General features: G+C 55.1%; 2 protein-coding genes across 4 annotated transcripts in view; one reads left to right on the plus strand and one right to left on the minus strand.

Annotated features, from left to right (window-relative positions):
- The window catches only part of CFAP263 (cilia and flagella associated protein 263), a 31,217-nt gene extending 25,620 nt beyond the window's left edge, over positions 1 to 5,597 (plus strand). For all 3 annotated transcript variants that reach the window (XM_075333550.1, XM_075333552.1, XM_075333551.1), the window contains 3 exons: positions 4,955 to 5,062; positions 5,158 to 5,313; positions 5,391 to 5,597. In XM_075333550.1, coding sequence (XP_075189665.1) covers positions 4,955 to 5,062; positions 5,158 to 5,313; positions 5,391 to 5,480 — 354 coding nt within the window. In that variant the 3' untranslated portion in view covers positions 5,481 to 5,597. The remainder of the gene's footprint in view (positions 1 to 4,954; positions 5,063 to 5,157; positions 5,314 to 5,390) is intronic.
- Positions 5,598 to 8,325: 2,728 nt separating this feature from the next.
- Positions 8,326 to 21,296, minus strand: part of PRSS54 (serine protease 54) — a 151,558-nt gene continuing 138,587 nt past the window's right edge. The window contains exons 4-6 of the mRNA XM_075333547.1: positions 11,993 to 12,255; positions 8,756 to 8,877; positions 8,326 to 8,667 (exon numbers count right to left, since the gene is read on the minus strand). Coding sequence (XP_075189662.1) covers positions 8,326 to 8,667; positions 8,756 to 8,877; positions 11,993 to 12,255 — 727 coding nt within the window. The remainder of the gene's footprint in view (positions 8,668 to 8,755; positions 8,878 to 11,992; positions 12,256 to 21,296) is intronic.

A 21,296-nucleotide genomic window follows, 5' to 3' on the forward strand; every position in this document is an offset into this window, starting at 1 on the left:
GGGGTAGGACGAGGCTCTGGATGGGCGGTGTGTATACGTGGAGGGGTAGGGCTAGGCTCTGGATGGGCAGTTTGCATACGTGGAGGGGTAGGACCAGGCTCTGGATGGGCGGTGTGTATATGTGGAGGGTTAGGACCAGGCTCTGGATGGGCGGTGTGTATACGTGGAGGGGTAGGACGAGGCTCTGGATGGGCGGTGTGTATACGTGGAGGGGTAGGGCTAGGCTCTGGATGGGCAGTTTGCATACGTGGAGGAGTAGGGCTAGGCTCTGGATGGGTGGTGTGTATATGTGGAGGGGTAGGACGAGGCTCTGGATGGGCGGTGTGTATACGTGGAGGGGTAGGGCTAGGCTCTGGATGGGCGGTGTGCATACGTGGAGGAGTAGGGCTAGGCTCTGGATGAGTGGTGTGTATATGCGGAGGGGTAGGGCTAGGCTCTGGATGGGCGGTGTGCATACGTGGAGGGGTAGGGCTAGGCTCTGGATGGGCAGTGTGTATACGTGGAGGGGTAGGGCTAGGCTCTGGATGGGCAGTTTGCATACGTGGAGGAGTAGGGCTAGGCTCTGGATGGGTGGTGTGTATATGTGGAGGGTTAGGACCAGGCTCTGGATGGGCGGTGTGTATACGTGGAGGGGTAGGACGAGGCTCTGGATGGGCGGTGTGTATACGTGGAGGGGTAGGGCTAGGCTCTGGATGGGCGGTGTGCATACGTGGAGGGGTAGGGCTAGGCTCTGGATGGGCAGTGTGTATACGTGGAGGGGTAGGACGAGGCTCTGGATGGGCGGTGTGTATACGTGGAGGGGTAGGGCTAGGCTCTGGATGGGCAGTTTGCATACGTGGAGGAGTAGGGCTAGGCTCTGGATGGGTGGTGTGTATATGTGGAGGGGTAGGGCTAGGCTCTGGATGGGCGGTGTGTATACGTGGAGGGGTAGGGCTAGGCTCTGGATGGGCAGTTTGCATACGTGGAGGAGTAAGGCTAGGCTCTGGATGGGTGATGTGTATATGTGGAGGGGTAGGGCTAGGCTCTGGATGGGCGGTGTGCATACGTGGAGGGGTAGGGCTAGGCTCTGGATGGGCAGTGTGTATACGTGGAGGGGTAGGACGAGGCTCTGGATGGGCGGTGTGTATACGTGGAGGGGTAGGGCTAGGCTCTGGATGGGCAGTTTGCATACGTGGAGGAGTAGGGCTAGGCTCTGGATGGGTGGTGTGTATATGTGGAGGGGTAGGGCTAGGCTCTGGATGGGCGGTGTGTATACGTGGAGGGGTAGGGCTAGGCTCTGGATGGGCAGTTTGCATACGTGGAGGAGTAGGGCTAGGCTCTGGATGGGTGGTGTGTATATGTGGAGGGGTAGGGCTAGGCTCTGGATGGGCGGTGTGCATACGTGGAGGGGTAGGGCTAGGCTCTGGATGGGCGGTGTGCATACGTGGAGGGGTAGGGCTAGGCTCTGGATGGGCAGTTTGCATACGTGGAGGGGTAGGACGAGGCTCTGGATGGGCGGTGTGTATACGTGGAGGGGTAGGGCTAGGCTCTGGATGGGCGGTGTGCATACGTGGAGGGGTAGGGCTAGGCTCTGGATGGGCGGTGTGTATACGTGGAGGGGTAGGGCTAGGCTCTGGATGGGCGGTGTGTATACGTGGAGGGGTAGGGCTAGGCTCTGGATGGGCAGTTTGCATACGTGGAGGAGTAGGGCTAGGCTCTGGATGGGCGGTGTGCATACGTGGAGGGGTAGGGCTAGGCTCTGGATGGGTGATGTGCATATGTGGAGGGGTAGGGCTAGGCTCTGGATGGGCGGTGTGCATACGTGGAGGAGTAGGGCTAGGCTCTGGATGGGTGATGTGTATATGTGGAGGAGTAGGGCTAGGCTCTGGATGGGTGATGTGTATATGTGGAGGGGTAGGACGAGGCTCTGGATGGGCGGTGTGTATATGTGGACGAGTAGGGCTAGGCTCTGGATGGGTGATGTGTATATGTGGAGGAGTAGGGCTAGGCTCTGGATGGGTGATGTGTATATGTGGAGGAGTAGGGCTAGGCTCTGGATGGGTGATGTGTATATGTGGAGGAGTAGGGCTAGGCTCTGGATGGGTGATGTGTATATGTGGAGGAGTAGGGCTAGGCTCTGGATGGGTGATGTGTATATGTGGAGGGTTAGGACCAGGCTCTGGATGGGCGGTGTGTATACGTGGAGGGGTAGGACGAGGCTCTGGATGGGCGGTGTGTATACGTGGAGGGGTAGGGCTAGGCTCTGGATGGGCAGTTTGCATACGTGGAGGAGTAGGGCTAGGCTCTGGATGGGTGGTGTGTATATGTGGAGGGGTAGGACGAGGCTCTGGATGGGCGGTGTGTATACGTGGAGGGGTAGGGCTAGGCTCTGGATGGGCGGTGTGCATACGTGGAGGAGTAGGGCTAGGCTCTGGATGAGTGGTGTGTATATGCGGAGGGGTAGGGCTAGGCTCTGGATGGGCGGTGTGCATACGTGGAGGGGTAGGGCTAGGCTCTGGATGGGCAGTGTGTATACGTGGAGGGGTAGGGCTAGGCTCTGGATGGGCAGTTTGCATACGTGGAGGAGTAGGGCTAGGCTCTGGATGGGTGGTGTGTATATGTGGAGGGTTAGGACCAGGCTCTGGATGGGCGGTGTGTATACGTGGAGGGGTAGGACGAGGCTCTGGATGGGCGGTGTGTATACGTGGAGGGGTAGGGCTAGGCTCTGGATGGGCGGTGTGCATACGTGGAGGGGTAGGGCTAGGCTCTGGATGGGCAGTGTGTATACGTGGAGGGGTAGGACGAGGCTCTGGATGGGCGGTGTGTATACGTGGAGGGGTAGGGCTAGGCTCTGGATGGGCAGTTTGCATACGTGGAGGAGTAGGGCTAGGCTCTGGATGGGTGGTGTGTATATGTGGAGGGGTAGGGCTAGGCTCTGGATGGGCGGTGTGTATACGTGGAGGGGTAGGGCTAGGCTCTGGATGGGCAGTTTGCATACGTGGAGGAGTAAGGCTAGGCTCTGGATGGGTGATGTGTATATGTGGAGGGGTAGGGCTAGGCTCTGGATGGGCGGTGTGCATACGTGGAGGGGTAGGGCTAGGCTCTGGATGGGCAGTGTGTATACGTGGAGGGGTAGGACGAGGCTCTGGATGGGCGGTGTGTATACGTGGAGGGGTAGGGCTAGGCTCTGGATGGGCAGTTTGCATACGTGGAGGAGTAGGGCTAGGCTCTGGATGGGTGGTGTGTATATGTGGAGGGGTAGGGCTAGGCTCTGGATGGGCGGTGTGTATACGTGGAGGGGTAGGGCTAGGCTCTGGATGGGCAGTTTGCATACGTGGAGGAGTAGGGCTAGGCTCTGGATGGGTGGTGTGTATATGTGGAGGGGTAGGGCTAGGCTCTGGATGGGCGGTGTGCATACGTGGAGGGGTAGGGCTAGGCTCTGGATGGGCGGTGTGCATACGTGGAGGGGTAGGGCTAGGCTCTGGATGGGCAGTTTGCATACGTGGAGGGGTAGGACGAGGCTCTGGATGGGCGGTGTGTATACGTGGAGGGGTAGGGCTAGGCTCTGGATGGGCGGTGTGCATACGTGGAGGGGTAGGGCTAGGCTCTGGATGGGCGGTGTGTATACGTGGAGGGGTAGGGCTAGGCTCTGGATGGGCGGTGTGTATACGTGGAGGGGTAGGGCTAGGCTCTGGATGGGCAGTTTGCATACGTGGAGGAGTAGGGCTAGGCTCTGGATGGGCGGTGTGCATACGTGGAGGGGTAGGGCTAGGCTCTGGATGGGTGATGTGCATATGTGGAGGGGTAGGGCTAGGCTCTGGATGGGCGGTGTGCATACGTGGAGGAGTAGGGCTAGGCTCTGGATGGGTGATGTGTATATGTGGAGGAGTAGGGCTAGGCTCTGGATGGGTGATGTGTATATGTGGAGGGGTAGGACGAGGCTCTGGATGGGCGGTGTGTATATGTGGACGAGTAGGGCTAGGCTCTGGATGGGTGATGTGTATATGTGGAGGAGTAGGGCTAGGCTCTGGATGGGTGATGTGTATATGTGGAGGAGTAGGGCTAGGCTCTGGATGGGTGATGTGTATATGTGGAGGAGTAGGGCTAGGCTCTGGATGGGTGATGTGTATATGTGGAGGAGTAGGGCTAGGCTCTGGATGGGTGATGTGTATATGTGGAGGGGTAGGACGAGGCTCTGGATGGGCGGTGTGTATACGTGGAGGGGTAGGGCTAGGCTCTGGATGGGCAGTTTGCATACGTGGAGGAGTAGGGCTAGGCTCTGGATGGGTGATGTGTATATGTGGAGGAGTAGGGCTAGCCTCTGGATGGGTGGTGTGTATATGTGGAGGGGTAGGGCTAGGCTCTGGATGGGCGGTGTGCATACGTGGAGGGGTAGGGCTAGGCTCTGGATGGGCGGTGTGCATACGTGGAGGGGTAGGGCTAGGCTCTGGATGGGCGGTGTGCATACGTGGAGGAGTAGGGCTAGGCTCTGGATGGGTGATGTGTATATGTGGAGGGGTAGGGCTAGGCTCTGGATGGGCGGTGTGTATATGTGGAGGGGTAGGGCTAGGCTCTGGATGGGCGGTGTGCATACGTGGAGGGGTAGGGCTAGGCTCTGGATGGGCAGTTTGCATACGTGGAGGAGTAGGGCTAGGCTCTGGATGGGTGGTGTGTATATGTGGAGGGGTAGGGCTAGGCTCTGGATGGGCAGTTTGCATACGTGGAGGGGTAGGACGAGGCTCTGGATGGGTGGTGTGTATATGTGGAGGGGTAGGGCTAGGCTCTGGATGGGCGGTGTGCATACGTGGAGGGGTAGGGCTAGGCTCTGGATGGGCAGTTTGCATACGTGGAGGAGTAGGGCTAGGCTCTGGATGGGTGGTGTGTATATGTGGAGGAGTAGGGCTAGGCTCTGGATGGGCGGTGTGCATACGTGGAGGGGTAGGACGAGGCTCTGGATTGTCCCCTGCTCTTACAGAAGAAACTTCTGCTCACCACCCTGGAGTCGGTTCATCTCGCCAAGGAAATGTTGTCCCGTAATGAGATCCTGCAGAGAATCGAGGTGGAAAGTGATCTGGTGGAGCAGGTGAGCCGGGGCCTGGGGGGGACATGGCGCAGGGTTCTTGGTGGTCCCGGGTTTTAGGCTGTGACCCTTTTTATGTCCCTGGTTACTTTTGTTAGGAACGAGAAGAGGCTGAAAGTCTGAACAAGAAGCTGAGGAAGCAGCTGAGCGACTATCGCGTCCCCGACGTTCTGCAGTACGTGCAGGAGAAAATGGCGCAGGAGGAGCTGGAGAAGAGCGTGCGAGCGTGGGCGAGGAAGGTGGAGCTCGCCGAGGTAACGGACTCACCAGCAAACGTGCCGATCCCTACTGATGAGCTGTGCCGCACTGACCCTGTGCCCTGACTACACAGCTCTCCCTGAGGACTCAGCGCAGACAATGGGAACAAGCTAAAGCTGCCAGACTGATGCCAGAATACGGGCAGCTCGGGGGAGAGCCATGACGCGGGGCCCGGCGGGGAGTGAGCAGAGGACTGCTGTGCCTCCGAGGAGTGTGGACGCTTCCACATTACTGCAGCTGATCTCACAGGAGCATAATAATAAAGTGCATAATATCATCGCACCGGCCCCGCGGCTGATCATTGGTAATGCTGTCATTGGTGACGCGGGGCCCGGCGGGGAGTGAGCAGAGGACTGCTGTGCCTCCGAGGAGTGTGGACGCTTCCACATTACTGCAGCTGATCTCACAGGAGCGTAATAATAAAGTGCATAATATCATCGCACCGGCCACGCGGCTGAGCATTGGTAATGCTGTCATTGGTGACGCGGGGCCCGGCGGGGAGTGAGCAGAGGACTGTTGTGCCTCCGAGGAGTGTGGACGCTTCCACATTACTGCAGCTGATCTCACAGGAGCGTAATAATAATAAAGTGCATAATATCATCGCACCGGCCCCGCGGCTGATCATTGGTAATGCCGTCATCGGTGACACGGAACCCGGCAGGGAGTGAGCAGAGGACTGCTGTGCCTCCAAGGAGTGTGGACACTTCCACATTACTGCAGCTGATCTCACAGGAGCGTAATAATAATAAAGTGCATAATATCATCGCACCGGCCCCGCGGCTGATCATTGGTAATGCTGTCATCGGTGACACGGAGCCCGGCAGGGAGTGAGCAGAGGACTGCTGTGCCTCCGAGGAGTGTGGACACTTCCACATTACTGCAGCTGATCTCACAGGAGCATAATAATAAAGTGCATAATATCATCGCACCGGCCCCGCGGCTGATCATTGGTAATGCCGTCATCGGTGACACGGAACCCGGCAGGGAGTGAGCAGAGGACTGCTGTGCCTCCAAGGAGTGTGGACGCTTCCACATTACTGCAGCTGATCTCACAGGAGCGTAATAATAATAAAGTGCATAATATCATCGCACCGGCCCCGCGGCTGATCATTGGTAATGCTGTCATCGGTGACACGGAGCCCGGCAGGGAGTGAGCAGAGGACTGCTGTGCCTCCAAGGAGTGTGGACGCTTCCACATTACTGCAGCTGATCTCACAGGAGCGTAATAATAATAAAGTGCATAATATCATCGCACCGGCCCCGCGGCTGATCATTGGTAATGCTGTCATCGGTGACACGGAGCCCGGCAGGGAGTGAGCAGAGGACTGCTGTGCCTCCGAGGAGTGTGGACACTTCCACATTACTGCAGCTGATCTCACAGGAGCATAATAATAAAGTGCATAATATCATCGCACCGGCCCCGCGGCTGATCATTGGTAATGCCGTCATCGGTGACGCGGGGCCCGGCAGGGAGTGAGCAGAGGACTGCTGTGCCTCCGAGGAGTGTGGACACTTCCACATTACTGCAGCTGATCTCACAGGAGCATAATAATAAAGTGCATAATATCATCGCACCGGCCCCGCGGCTGAGCATTGGTAATGCTGTCATCGGTGACACGGAGCCCGGCAGGGAGTGAGCAGAGGACTGCTGTGCCTCCGAGGAGTGTGGACGCTTCCACATTACTGCAGCTGATCTCACAGGAGCGTAATAATAATAATAATAATAAAGTGCATAATATCATCGCACCGGCCCCGCGGCTGATCATTGGTAATGCCGTCATCGGTGACGTGGGACCTGGCGGGGAGTGAGCAGAGGACTGCTGTGCCTCCAAGGAGTGTGGACGCTTCCACATTACTGCAGCTGATCTCACAGGAGCGTAATAATAATAATAATAATAAAGTGCATAATATCATCGCACCGGCCCCGCGGCTGATCATTGCCAATGCCGTCATTGGTGACGCGGGACCTGGCGGGGAGTGAGCAGAGGACTGCTGTGCCTCCGAGGAGTGTGGACACTTCCACATTACTGCAGCTGATCTCACAGGAGCGTAATAATAATAAAGTGCATAATATCATCGCACCGGCCCCGCGGCTGATCATTGGTAATGCCGTCATTGGTGACGCGGGACCTGGCGGGGAGTGAGCAGAGGACTGCTGTGCCTCCGAGGAGTGTGGACGCTTCCACATTACTGCAGCTGATCTCACAGGAGCATAATAATAAAGTGCATAATATCATCGCACCGGCCCCGCGGCTGAGCATTGGTAATGCTGTCATCGGTGACACGGAGCCCGGCAGGGAGTGAGCAGAGGACTGCTGTGCCTCCGAGGAGTGTGGACGCTTCCACATTACTGCAGCTGATCCCACAGGACCGTAATAATAATAATAAAGTGCATAATATCATCGCACCGGCCCCGCGGCTGATCATTGGTAATGCCGTCATCGGTGACGCTGGACCTGGCAGGGAGTGAGCAGAGGACTGCTGTGCCTCTGAACAGTGTGGACGCTTCCACATTACTGCAGCTGATCTCACAGGAGTGTAATAATAATAATAAAGTGCATAATATCATCGCATCGGCCCCGCGGCTGATCATTGGTAATGCCGTCATCGGTGGGCATGCTGCACACCCGCCACCTTAGGTCCGCAGTGAGGTACCATGCTAGGCTATCTCCCTGATACTACCGCTATCCAGTATGTTCTGGTCTCCATCTTTTTGCCTTTATCCCCTCCTGGGCCCAGTTCCGCACTTGTGTGTCGCAGGGCGGAGCACTAGGTGGCGGCGCACCAGATGGCGGAGCACTAGGTGGCGGTGCACCAGATGGCGGAGCACTAGGTGGCGGTGCACCAGATGGTGGAGCACTAGGTGGCGGTGCACCAGATGGCGGAGCACTAGGTGGCGGTGCACTAGGTGGCGGAGCACCACGTGGCGGTGCACTAGGTGGCGGAGCACCACGTGGCGGTTACACAAGCTATCTACAGCGGTTCTTCTCGTATTGCTCTGGTTTATTTCACCATGTAATAAAGATGCCGCACACAATGAGGAGCAGATTGGCCCTGCATGAGCAGCCGTACGTCTTCGGAGGCTCCTTCTCGCTGTAATAATCGTACAGCACACCTTCTGCTCCCTCCTTCACTGCTGATCGGAAGTGCTGCAGTGTGCGATCTACCGTAGTGATGGCAGGAATGAAGGGTCGCCCTGCCTGCACCGTCCGTGCTGAAATCCAGTGACTATAGTATGAGGTGCGAGTGTAGAGGGCAGGAATGTACGGCCTCATCCCTGCACCGGACAGGACTCCTGCCAGCAGCCATTGCTCCTTTACCCAGCATGCCACCGGGCTACCAGCAGTCCCCTAAAGAGGAAGCGCACACACTGAGGAAGACTAAGCACTCACATCTGTTACATCAAATATGATCTGCTAGTGCTCATAAATATCTTACCCAACAGCCAGGACCATGAAGACCTCGATGGATGCAGCATTCCGTTGACTCTGTCTTTTGTAGAGGGCAAGGGTTCATGTTGTCCACAGACAGTCTGCACCAAGATGTGGAGAATGACCGTCCTGCCGGAGAAGAGAGTGGTGACCCTGAGCGTCCTGCCGGAGGAGAGAGTGGTGACCCTGAGCGTCCTGCCGGAGGAAAGAGCGGTGACCCTGAGCGTCCTGCCGGAGGAGAGAGCGGTGACCCTGAGCGTCCTGCCGGAGGAGAGAGTGGTGACCCTGAGCGTCCTGCCGGAGAAGAGAGTGGTGACCCTGAGCGTCCTGCCGGAGGAGAGAGTGGTGACCCTGAGCGTCCTGCCGGAGGAAAGAGCGGTGACCCTGAGCGTCCTGCCGGAGGAGAGAGTGGTGACCCTGAGCGTCCTGCCGGAGGAGAGAGCGGTGACCCTGAGCGTCCTGCCGGAGGAGAGAGTGGTGACCCTGAGCGTCCTGCCGGAGAAGAGAGTGGTGACCCTGAGCGTCCTGCCGGAGGAGAGAGTGGTGACCCTGAGCGTCCTGCCGGAGGAAAGAGCGGTGACCCTGAGCGTCCTGCCGGAGGAGAGAGTGGTGACCCTGAGCGTCCTGCCGGAGGAGAGAGTGGTGACCCTGAGCGTCCTGCCGGAGGAGAGAGTGGTGACCCTGAGCGTCCTGCCGGAGGAGAGAGTGGTGACCCTGAGCGTCCTGCCGGAGGAGAGAGTGGTGACCCTGAGCGTCCTGCCGGAGGAAAGAGCGGTGACCCTGAGCGTCCTGCCGGAGGAGAGAGTGGTGACCCTGAGCGTCCTGCCGGAGGAGAGAGCGGTGACCCTGAGCGTCCTGCCGGAGGAGAGAGCGGTGACCCTGAGCGTCCTGCCGGAGGAGAGAGCGGTGACCCTGAGCGTCCTGCCGGAGGAGAGAGCGGTGACCGTGAGCGTCCTGCCGGAGGAGAGAGTGGTGACTGAGCGTTCTGCCGGAGGAAAGAGCGGTGACCCTGAGCGTCCTGCCGGAGGAGAGAGTGGTGACCCTGAGCGTCCTGCCGGAGGAGAGAGCGGTGACCCTGAGCGTCCTGCCGGAGGAGAGAGTGGTGACTGAGCGTCCTGCCGGAGGAGAGAGTGGTGACTGAGCGTCCTGCCGGAGGAGAGAGTGGTGACCCTGAGCGTCCTGCCGGAGGAGAGAGTGGTGACCGTGAGCGTCCTGCCGGAGGAGAGAGTGGTGACCGTGAGCGTCTGGCCGGAGGAGAGAGTGGTGACCCTGAGCGTCCTGCCGGAGGAGAGAGTGGTGACCGTGAGCGTCTGGCCGGAGGAGAGAGCGGTGACCCTGAGCGTCCTGCCGGAGGAGAGAGTGGTGACCGTGAGCGTCTGGCCGGAGGAGAGAGTGGTGACTGAGCGTTCTGCTACTGACCCACTAAGAGTTTCTCTTTCATTCTCTTATTTGCACCCTCTGGGAGATCCTCTGTCACACTCCCACCTGCATACGTTGGCACGGTGGCTCAGTGGTTAGCACTGCAGTCTTGTGGTGGCTCAGTGGTTAGCACTGCAGTCTTGCAGCGCTTGGGTCCTGGGTTCAAATCCCACCAAGGACAATATCTGCAGGAGTTTGTATGTTCTCCCCGTGTTTGCGTGGGTTTCCTCCAGGTTCTCTGGTTTCCTCCCACACTCCAAAGACATACAGATAGGGACTCTAGATTGTCCATGGGGACAGTGATGCCAATGTATGTAAAGCGATGCGGAATTAATAGCGTTATATAAATGAATAAATATATTAATATCCTCTGGGAGATCCTCTGTCGCCCTCTCTCCTGCGTCCTCTGGGAGATCCTCTGTCGCCCTCTCTCCTGCGTCCTCTGGGAGATCCTCTGTCGCCCTCTCTCCTGAGTCCTCTGGGAGATCCTCTGTCGCCCTCTCTCCTGCGTCCTCTGGGAGATCCTCTGTCTCCCTCTCACCTGAGTCCTCTGGGAGATCCTCTGTCTCCCTCTCACCTGAGTCCTCCGGGAGATCCTCTGTCGCCCTCTCACCTGAGTCCTCTGGGAGATCCTCTGTCGCCCTCTCACCTGAGTCCTCTGGGAGATCCTCTGTCGCCCTCTCACCTGAGTCCTCTGGGAGATCCTCCGTCTCCCTCTCACCCGAGGCCTCTGGGGGATCCTCTGTCTCCCTCTCACCCGAGTCCTCTGGGAGATCCATTGTCGCCCTCTCACCCGAGTCCTCTGGGAGATCCATTGTCGCCCTCTCACCCGAGTCCTCTGGGAGATCCTCTGTCGTCCTCTCACCCGAGTCCTCTGGGAGATCCTCTGTCGCCCTCTCACCCGAGTCCTCTGGGAGATCCTCTGTCGCCCTCTCACCCGAGTCCTCTGGGAGATCCTCTGTCGCCCTCTCACCCGAGTCCTCTGGGAGATCCTCTGTCGCCCTCTCACCCGAGTCCTCTGGGAGATCCTCTGTCGCCCTCTCACCCGAGTCCTCTGGGAGATCCTCTGTCGCCCTCTCACCCGAGTCCTCTGGGAGATCCTCTGTCGCCCTCTCACCCGAGTCCTCTGGGAGATCCTCTGTCGCCCTCTCACCCGAGTCCTCTGGGAGATCCTCTGTCGCCCTCTCACCCGAGTTCTCTGGGAGGTCCTCTGTCGCCCTCTCACCCGAGTCCTCTGGGAGGTCCTCTGTCGCCGTCTCATCCGAGTCCTCTGGGAGATCCTCTGTCGCCCTCTCACCCGCGTCCTCTGGGAGGTCCTCTGTCGCCCTCTCACCCGCGTCCTCTGGGAGGTCCTCTGTCGCCCTCTCACCCGAGTCCTCTGGGAGATCCTCTGTCGCCCTCTCACCCGAGTCCTCTGGGAGGTTCTCTGTCGCCGTCTCACCCGAGTTCTCTGGGAGATCCTCTGTCGCCGTCTCACCCGAGTTCTCTGGGAGATCCTCTGTCGCCGTCTCACCCGAGTTCTCTGGGAGATCCTCTGTCGCCCTCTCACCCGCGTCCTCTGGGAGGTTCTCTGTCGCCGTCTCATCCGAGTCCTCTGGGAGATCCTCTGTCGCCCTCTCACCCGCGTCCTCTGGGAGGTTCTCTGTCGCCCTCTCACCCGCGTCCTCTGGGAGGTCCTCTGTCGCCGTCTCATCCGAGTCCTCTGGGAGATCCTCTGTCGCCCTCTCACCCGCGTCCTCTGGGAGGTTCTTTGTCGCCCTCTCACCCGCGTCCTCTGGGAGGTCCTCTGTCGCCCTCTCACCCGAGTCCTCTGTCGCCCTCTCACCTGCATCCTTTGGGTCCGTCCATCCTGACACCACGCAGTTCTTAAGTGCAGTGAGATGAAGATCCAAATTGGTGAAACAAATGGGTTGAACTCCACGGCCAAAGGTAATCTTGTCCCTGGTCAAGAGCAGCATCAGATCGTTCCGGAGATACGTTATGTTGAATTCCTCGTGTATAATCACCTTTTTGATGGCGTATGACGTTCTGCGGAGTGGGTATAGCCTGCCTAGCTCTGTGCTTCCCACCAGCACAGAGAGATCCTGCCTGAGGACAGAGGGATATATGTTTATATGTGTGTATACCCTCCTCAACACTGACATTACAGCACCAAGAAGGGGTGAACGATGGGGATCACCACATGGAGATGTCACTGATCTGTCCAGATGTCTCCAGTCTGGAGTCTCAGCCTCGTGCAGAAGTCCTGGCACTTCCAGCCTCAGCTGCCATCAGTGAGGTTATTAATGGTCGTCTGAGGAAGGTTCTGCTGCTGAAAGTACAAATCATCTGGATCCGCTGCAGGCAGCTCCTGTGTGATCACCGAGCAATGACGTCCCCGATGTGCTGCAGCTACAGGAGACAAGTCCGAAGACACTACAGCCATGGAAGACAGGTCCTGAGATGCTGCAGCCATGGGAGATGGGTCAGGAGATGATGCAGCCATGGGTGATGGGAGAGGAGATGATGCAGCCATGGGAAACGGGTCCTGTGATACTGCAGCCATGGGAGACGGGTCCTGTGATACTGCAGCCATGGGAGACGTCTCTCTGTGGCTGCAGCATCTCAGAAGCTAAGTCCAGAGACACTGCAGCCACAGGAGAACATTTAGGTCTTGTAGGCTGGTCATGGTAGTACGAGGAACATGTGGCCTGGATTGTTGTGATGATTAGCTCCTGGGAGACTTTGGAGAAATGGCCGTACCTCTGGTTCCACTAACAAATCAATGTAACACCAAGCTGTTAGTACCTGGAATGAGGGGTAGAAGGGTCCGGCTACCGAAGATTATGCCCCATTCCACCATAATCCTGGCAGTAGGACCAAGGTTACGTTCCCTCATGAAGCTACTTCATGGCGTTACCACATGGTCTCGTCAGATTACAAGAATGGCGTTACATTCCAAGCCTAAGGTGTCTACACAAGTATCAGGAGGCATCTGCACGACACTTGGGTACAAGGTGTTCAGCTATGGTGATGCATGACCCCATATCACAGCGCTCACAGCACATCAGGATGTAAGGACAGACGGCAATGGAGGCTTGAGCGGAGGTCCGTCCTCTGCAGCGATGACTCCGGCTTCTGTCTAGCATGCAATGATGGTTGGAAATTTGGTCTGGAGAGCTCAGGAGAACGCCATGAAGACACTTCACAAGGGAGCATGGAAGTCTCCCAGGAGTCGTTTTTTAACGTGAAAAACCTACGCTGCATGTTTCTCGTACTACTGTGAGGCACCTGCGGGGCCTGAACCTGCTCTGTAGCTGCAGCATCTCCAGACTTGTTCCCCAACGGGGACGTCATTACTTGGTGACCACACAGAAGCTGACGACCGTAAAGCCTGATAATTTACATTCAACGCAGACAACCCTTCACAACCTCAGTGACCGCACTAGATATAAACTGTGTTTGTGTATATGTGTGTGTACAATGGTAGAGTTGGAAGGGATCTCCAGGTCCATCGGGTCCACCCCCTGAGAGTTCAGGTTTTCCTAAATCATCTTAACTATATGTTTCAACGGTTTCCTCTTGAAAATTTCCATTGACTGATATCTCACTGCCTCCCATGGCTGCCTGTTCCACTCTGACTGCCCTCACTGCTTCCCATGGATGCCTGCTCCACTCTGTGACTGCCCTCACTGCCTCCCGTGGATGCCTGTTCCACTCTCTGACTGCCCTCACTGCCTCCCGTGGATGCCTGTTCCACTCTCTGACTGCCCTCACTGCCTCCCGTGGCTGCCTGTTCCACTCTCTGACTGCCCTCACTGCCTCCCGTGGCTGCCTGTTCCACTCTCTGACTGCCCTCACTGCCTCCCGTGGCTGCCTGTCCCACTCTCTGACTGCCCTCACTGCCTCCCGTGGATGCCTGTTCCACTCTGACTGCCCTCACTGCCTCCCGTGGATGCCTGTTCCAGTCTCTGACTGCCCTCACTGCCTCTCGTAGATGCTTTTTCCACTCTCTGACTGCCCTCACTGCCTCCCGTGGATGCATGTTCCAGTCTCTGACTGCCCTCACTGCCTCCCGTGGATGCATGTTCCACTCTCTGACTGCCCTCACTGCCTCCCGTGGATGCATGTTCCAGTCTCTGACTGCCCTCACTGCCTCCCGTGGATGCCTGTTCCACTCTCTGACTGCCCTCATTGCCTCCCGTGGATGCCTGTTCCACTCTGACTACCCTCACTGCCTCCCGTGGCTGCCTGTCCCACTCTCTGACTGCCCTCACTGCCTCCCGTGGATGCCTGTTCCACTCTCTGACTGCCCTCACTGCCTCCCGTGGATGCCTGTTCCACTCTCTGACTGCCCTCATTGCCTCCCGTGGATGCCTGTTCCACTCTCTGACTACCCTCACTGCCTCCCGTGGCTGCCTGTCCCACTCTCTGACTGCCCTCACTGCCTCCCGTGGATGCCTGTTCCACTCTGACTGCCCTCACTGCCTCCCGTGGATGCCTGTTCCAGTCTCTGACTGCCCTCACTGCCTCTCGTAGATGCTTTTTCCACTCTGACTGCCCTCACTGCCTCCCGTGGATGCATGTTCCAGTCTCTGACTGCCCTCACTGCCTCCTGTGGATGCATGTTCCACTCTCTGACTGCCCTCACTGCCTCCCGTGGATGCCTGTTCCACTCTCTGACTGCCCTCACTGCCTCCCGTGGATGCCTGTTCCACTCTCTGACTGCCCTCACTGCCTCCCGTGGATGCCTGTTCCACTCTCTGACTGCCATCACTGCCTCCCGTGGATGCATGCTCCAGTCTCTGACTGCCCTCACTGCCTCACGTGGATGCATGTTCCACTCTCTGACTGCCCTCACTGCCTCCCGTGGATGCATGTTCCAGTCTCTGACTGCCCTCACTGCCTCCCGTGGATGCCTGTTCCACTCTCTGACTGCCCTCATTGCCTCCCGTGGATGCCTGTTCCACTCTCTGACTACCCTCACTGCCTCCCGTGGCTGCCTGTCCCACTCTCTGACTGCCCTCACTGCCTCCCGTGGATGCCTGTTCCACTCTCTGACTGCCCTCACTGCCTCCCGTGGATGCCTGTTCCACTCTCTGACTGCCCTCATTGCCTCCCGTGGATGCCTGTTCCACTCTCTGACTACCCTCACTGCCTCCCGTGGCTGCCTGTCCCACTCTCTGACTGCCCTCACTGCCTCCCGTGGATGCCTGTTCCACTCTGACTGCCCTCACTGCCTCCCGTGGATGCCTGTTCCAGTCTCTGACTGCCCTCACTGCCTCTCGTAGATGCTTTTTCCACTCTGACTGCCCTCACTGCCTCCCGTGGATGCATGTTCCAGTCTCTGACTGCCCTCACTGCCTCCTGTGGATGCATGTTCCACTCTCTGACTGCCCTCACTGCCTCCCGTGGATGCCTGTTCCACTCTCTGACTGCCCTCACTGCCTCCCGTGGATGCCTGTTCCACTCTCTGACTGCCCTCACTGCCTCCCGTGGATGCCTGTTCCACTCTCTGACTGCCATCACTGCCTCCCGTGGATGCATGCTCCAGTCTCTGACTGCCCTCACTGCCTCCCGTGGATGCATGTTCCACTCTCTGACTGCCCTCACTGCCTCCCGTTTGCACACCTTCTACTATCTTGGTTGCTTTTTCTGGACTTGCTCCAATATATCAGTCTTTCTTGAATTGGGGCCCAGAACTGTACACAGTCTTCCAGGTGGGGTCTGACTGATGTATGCTGTTTGTGTATGTACAGTATATCTGATATCTACAGCATTGATGTGTTTGTGTATATAATATATTTAATATATAAAGGTGTGTGTGTGTGTGTGTGTGTGTGTGTGTGTGTGTGTGTGTGTGTGTGTGTGTGTGTGTGTGTGTGTGTGTCCAATAAAGGAATCCGCATCGTTGTATTTACAGTCACAAAACTTTGCACAGACACCTCATGTGACTCAGGGAACGTCATAGACTATGTTTTGAGGGGAAATTTTAACTCCATGCTTTACACCTGCTTCCATTAAAGTCAATGGAGCTGGGAGCCACAATGCAGCCAGAACTTCAGAAGAATGTTGGTGTGTCACAATGCAGACAGGGAAAGAGACAGACAGACAGAGGCAGACAAAGAGACAGACAGGGAAAGATACAGAGAAAGACAGGGAAAGAGACAGGGAGAGAAACAGACTGGGAAAGAGACAGACAGAGAGGGTGTGGTTACATCTACGCAGCGCCTGGATCACCACCCCTTTTTTGCATTTCATCTGTAGACAGACAGAGACAGAGAGGGAGACAGTGACTATCCCGGGCAACGTCGGGTACTACAGCTAGTATAGTTATATACAGTGCCTTGCAAAAGTTTTCAGCCCCTTGAATTATTCAGCCTTTTCCCACATTTCAGGCTTCAAACATAAAGATAAAATGTGAATGTTCTGGTGAAGAATCTACAACAAGTGACACAATTGTGAAGAGGAAGGAAATTTATTGCTTATTTTACACTTTTATAAAAAAGAATAACTGTAAATTGTGGCGTGCAATATTATTCATCCCCTGTAAGTTAATGCTTTGCAGCGCCCCCTTTTGTTGTGATTACAGCACAGTCTCTTGGGGTCTGTGTCTATCAGTTTTGCACATGGAGAGGTGAAATTCTCGCCCATTCTTTGTAAACAGCTGGAGCTGAGTGAGGTTGGATGGAGGCGTTTGTGAACAGCAGTTTTCAGCTCTTTCCACAGATTCTCGATTGGGTTCAGGTCTGGACTGTGACTTGGCCATTCTAACACCTGGATACGGTTATTTGTGAACCATTCCATTGTAGATTTTGCTTTGTTTGGGATCATTGTCTTGTTGAATGACAAATCTCTGTCCCAGTCTCAGGGCTTTTGCAGACTCCAACAGGTTTTCTTCAAGAATGGTCCTGTATTTGGCTCCATCCATCTTCCCATCAATTTTACCAACTTCCCTGTCCCTGCTGAAGAAAAGCAGGTCCAAACCATGATGCGGCCACCACCATGTTTGACAGTGGGGATGGTGTGTTCAGGGTGATGAGCTGTGTTGCTGTTACATATCGTTTGTATTGTGCCCAGATAGTGTGATTTTGGTTTCCTCTGAGCAGAGCACCTTCTTCCACATGTTTGGTGTCTCCAGGTGGCTTGTGGCAAACTTTAAACAACACGTTTTATGGATATCTTTGAGAAATGGCTTTCTTCTTGCCACTCTTCCATAAAGGCCAGATTTGTGCAGTGTAGACTGATTGTTGTCCTATGGACAGACTCTCCCACCTCAGCTGCAGATCTCTGCAGATCATCCAGAGGGATCATGGGCCTCTTGGCTGCGTCTCTGATCAGTCTTCTCCTTGTGTGAGATGACAGTTTGGATGGACGGCCGGGTCTTGGTAGATTTGCAGTGGTATGATTCTCCTTCCATTTCAATATGATCGCTTGCACAGGGCTTCTTGGTATGTTTAAAATTTTGGAAATCTTTTTGTAACCAAATCCGTTTTTAAGCTTCTCCACAACAGTATCCTGGACCTGCCTGTTGTGTTCCTTGGTCTTCATGATGCTCTCTGCGCTTTACACAGAACACTGAGACTATCACAGAGCAGGGGCATTATACGGAGACTTGATTACACACAGGGGCTTATATTTATCATAATCAGTCATTTAGGACAACATTGGATCATTCACAGATGCTCAATCAATTTGTGGAGGGAGTTTCTGCACTGAAAGTAAAGGGGATGAATAATATTGCACGCCCCAATTTTCAGTTATTTATTTTTTATAAAAGTGTAAAATAAGCAATAAATTTCCTTCCTCTTCACAATTGTGTCACTTGTTGTAGATTCTTCACCAGAACATTAACATTTTATCTTTATGTTTGAAGCCTGAAATGTAGGAAAAGGCTGAAAAATTCAAGGGGGCTGAATACTTTTGGAAGGCATTGTATATATAGTCATGGCCAAAAGTGTTGGCACACCCTGAAATTGTTCCAGAAAATAAACAATTTGTCCCAGAAAACTATTACAATTCCTCACGGTTTTTTAGACACACACATTTATTTCCTTTGTGTGTTGGAAAAAAAAACACAGAAAAAAAGGAAAATTGGACAGAATTTCACACAAAACCCCAAAAATGGGCTGGATAAAATTGTTGGCTCCTTTCCAAAATTGTGGCAAACAAATTTACTTCCACCATGTGCTGCTCATTTACACTCACCTGTGGCAAGTAACAGGTGCGGGCAATATGAGAATCCCACCTGATCGAGAGAAAAATAGAGAAGTTGCCTCAATCTTTGCCTTGTGTGTCTGTGTGTGACACACTAAGCTTGGAGGACAGAAAGAGGAGAAGAGAAATGTCTGAGGATTGGAGAACCAAAAAATGTCAATAATCTCAAGGTTACAAGTCCATCTCCAGAGATCTTGATGTTCCTTTGTACACGGTGCACAACATTATCCAGAAGTTTACACCCCATGGCGCTGCAGCTAATCTCCCTGGACGAGGACGGAAGAGAAAAACTGATGAAAGGTTGTAATGCAGGATGGTCTAATATACAGAGAATCACAGTGTGGGTCTCACAGGCAGGAGATGTTATGGGTGTGGGCAGCCTGGGCACCTGCAATCTAGTTGTCCAGCAAGGACTCAGAGGGAGCCCCACACACCTCCATCTCGTCCGGTGCGTCTTGTGCACTCCATACTGCCTGAAGAAGAGCTACCACTGCAGAGGACCGCCAACCCCTGCACCATAGGCATACCTTCTGGAGTGTACACTTTGTCCCCAAGCTACCTCAAGTAACGGCAAGTCACCTGCAGGATGTCTTAATCGATGGATGCAAAGTGTCGGGATTTAGAGATACAGGGGCCTTCCTGACGATCGCTGACCCTCGTGTAGTTCGACCCGAGGCAATTCACCAGGGCCCTGGAATCCCCATTGCACTGGCAGGAGGGATTTGCAAATATATACCGTGAGCTTCTGTGCATTTGGATTATGGTCATGGAGAAAAACTGTGCTGGATTGGAGTTATGGGAGGATTGCCTGCGGATATCCTCCTGGGAAACCACATTGGGGAGTTATAGTGCCTGTTTGTGGGAGCCGTCACCCGACTATAAGCCATGCAAGCAGCATGCCATCAGGACTTCACCGGGGAGCAACTACCACAACCCCCATCAGAGTCGGTAAGCAATCTGTCCCCTGCTACTACATTGGGAGAGTCTTGGGATAGAGGACTTTAGAAGAGAACAGGACCTTGGCAGCCCTTAGGTTAAGGGCAGAGACTGGGCATCTGGGAGATAATGGAGACTGCTTCACCCGAGAAAAGGGATTATATTATCGTGTCATGAAGGCCAGTGGCAACGACATCCCTGACACAGCGACCAGGCCACCCATTGTCCCCCAGAAGTACAGGGCACTGCTACTCCAACTGGCCCATGACATCCCTGACACAGCGACCAGGCCACCCATTGTCCCCCAGAAGTACAGGGCACTGCTACTCCAACTGGCCCATGACATCCCTGACACAGTGACCAGGCCACCCATTGTCCCCCAGAAGTACAGGACACAGCTTCTCCAACTAGCCCATGACATCCCCTGGGCATTAAGGGAGGAAAAGGACTGAAAAGAGACTCACCCAAAGTTTTTACTAACCTGGCATCTCGCAGTCGGTAGCCCATTATTGCCGCACCTGCGATGTGTGCCAGCGAATGCGGCATCCCGGAGCCCGACACAAGGTACCTCTGCAATCCCTGCCTATAATTGAAGAACCATTTCATCGTGTAGCTGTGGATATCATAGGACCTCTGGCCCACCCCAGCCGGTCAGAGAAAAAATACATCCTGACAGTGGTGGACAATGCCACTCGGTATCCTGAAACCGTGGCCCTGTCCAGTATTACAGCCGTAAAGGTAGCCGAGGCTCATGTTACCATCTTTACCCAGGTAGGGCTCCCCAGTGAAATATTATCAGATCAAGGGACTCCGTTTATATCAGACCTGGTCCAGTCCCTCTGGCATGCCTGTGGAGTTCGAGCCATTCGCACCACTCCACACCACCCGCAGACCAACTGACTATGTGAACACTTTAATGGAACCCTCAAAAATATGCTGCAGGCTTTTGCTGACATTGAAAAGGACTGGGAAAAAAATACCTGCCACATCTCCTCTTTGCATATTGAGAGGTTCCCCAGAAGTCCACAGGGTTCTCACCCTTTGAACTACTGTTTGGATGGAAGGTCCGTGGTCCTCTCACTCTTCTGAAGGAACACTGGGAGGGAGATGTCTCAGACACCGGAGTGCCTGTCCCTCCCTATCTCCTGGAGTTCCTAGACCGTCTCGCCCAGCTCGCTACCTTGGCTAAAGAACACCAGCGAACGGTCCAGTCCAGACAAAAGACCTGGTATGACCGTAAAGCCAGGACCCGGGAATTTATAGAAGGACAACAGGTGCTTATGATTATTGCTGCCCCTGCCAACAAGCTTCAAGCAACGTGGGAAGGTCCTTATCAGGTTGTCAAGAAAGTTAATGACACTAACTACATCATTGCCCTGGACCCTAGTGGTGGACGACAAAAGACTGTCCACATCAAAATGCTCAAAGAATATCATGACCGATCTCTGCCTATTCTGGCCATCTGCTGCCCCCCTAGTGATAACTCCGAGGACGAGTATCTCCCTGATCTTCTTCAGGTCGCCCAAGCGTGAGGACCTCTGGAACAAGTGCCCCTGGGCTCACATTTATCGGATATACAAAAGGACAATATTACCTCTGTATTAAGACCAAGGGCTTCCGATTTCTCCTCAAAGCCAGGGCGGACTACTCTCACCAGCCACCATGTGGAAATCTCCGGACAACGCCCCATCCGGCAGGCACCTAAAGGGTCCCAGAGGCTGTTCAAGGCATGATAAAGACTGAACTGGAGGAGATAACACAACTGGGGGTTATTCAGCCATCTCACAGCCCCTGGGTTTCTCCTGTTGTTCTGGTCCCCAAAAAGGATGGTACAACGTGATTCTGTGTCAATTACCGGACATTAAACGATGCCACAAAGAGTGACGCTTACCACCTGCCAATGATTGATGATCTATTGGATCGGCTAGCCAGTGCCCAATTTGTAACCACGCTAGACTTGAGCAAGGTGTACTGGCAGATACCCCTAACGGAGGACG

Source organism: Anomaloglossus baeobatrachus, unplaced genomic scaffold, assembly GCF_048569485.1.
Source record: "Anomaloglossus baeobatrachus isolate aAnoBae1 unplaced genomic scaffold, aAnoBae1.hap1 Scaffold_86, whole genome shotgun sequence".
Lineage (NCBI taxonomy): Eukaryota > Metazoa > Chordata > Amphibia > Anura > Aromobatidae > Anomaloglossus > Anomaloglossus baeobatrachus.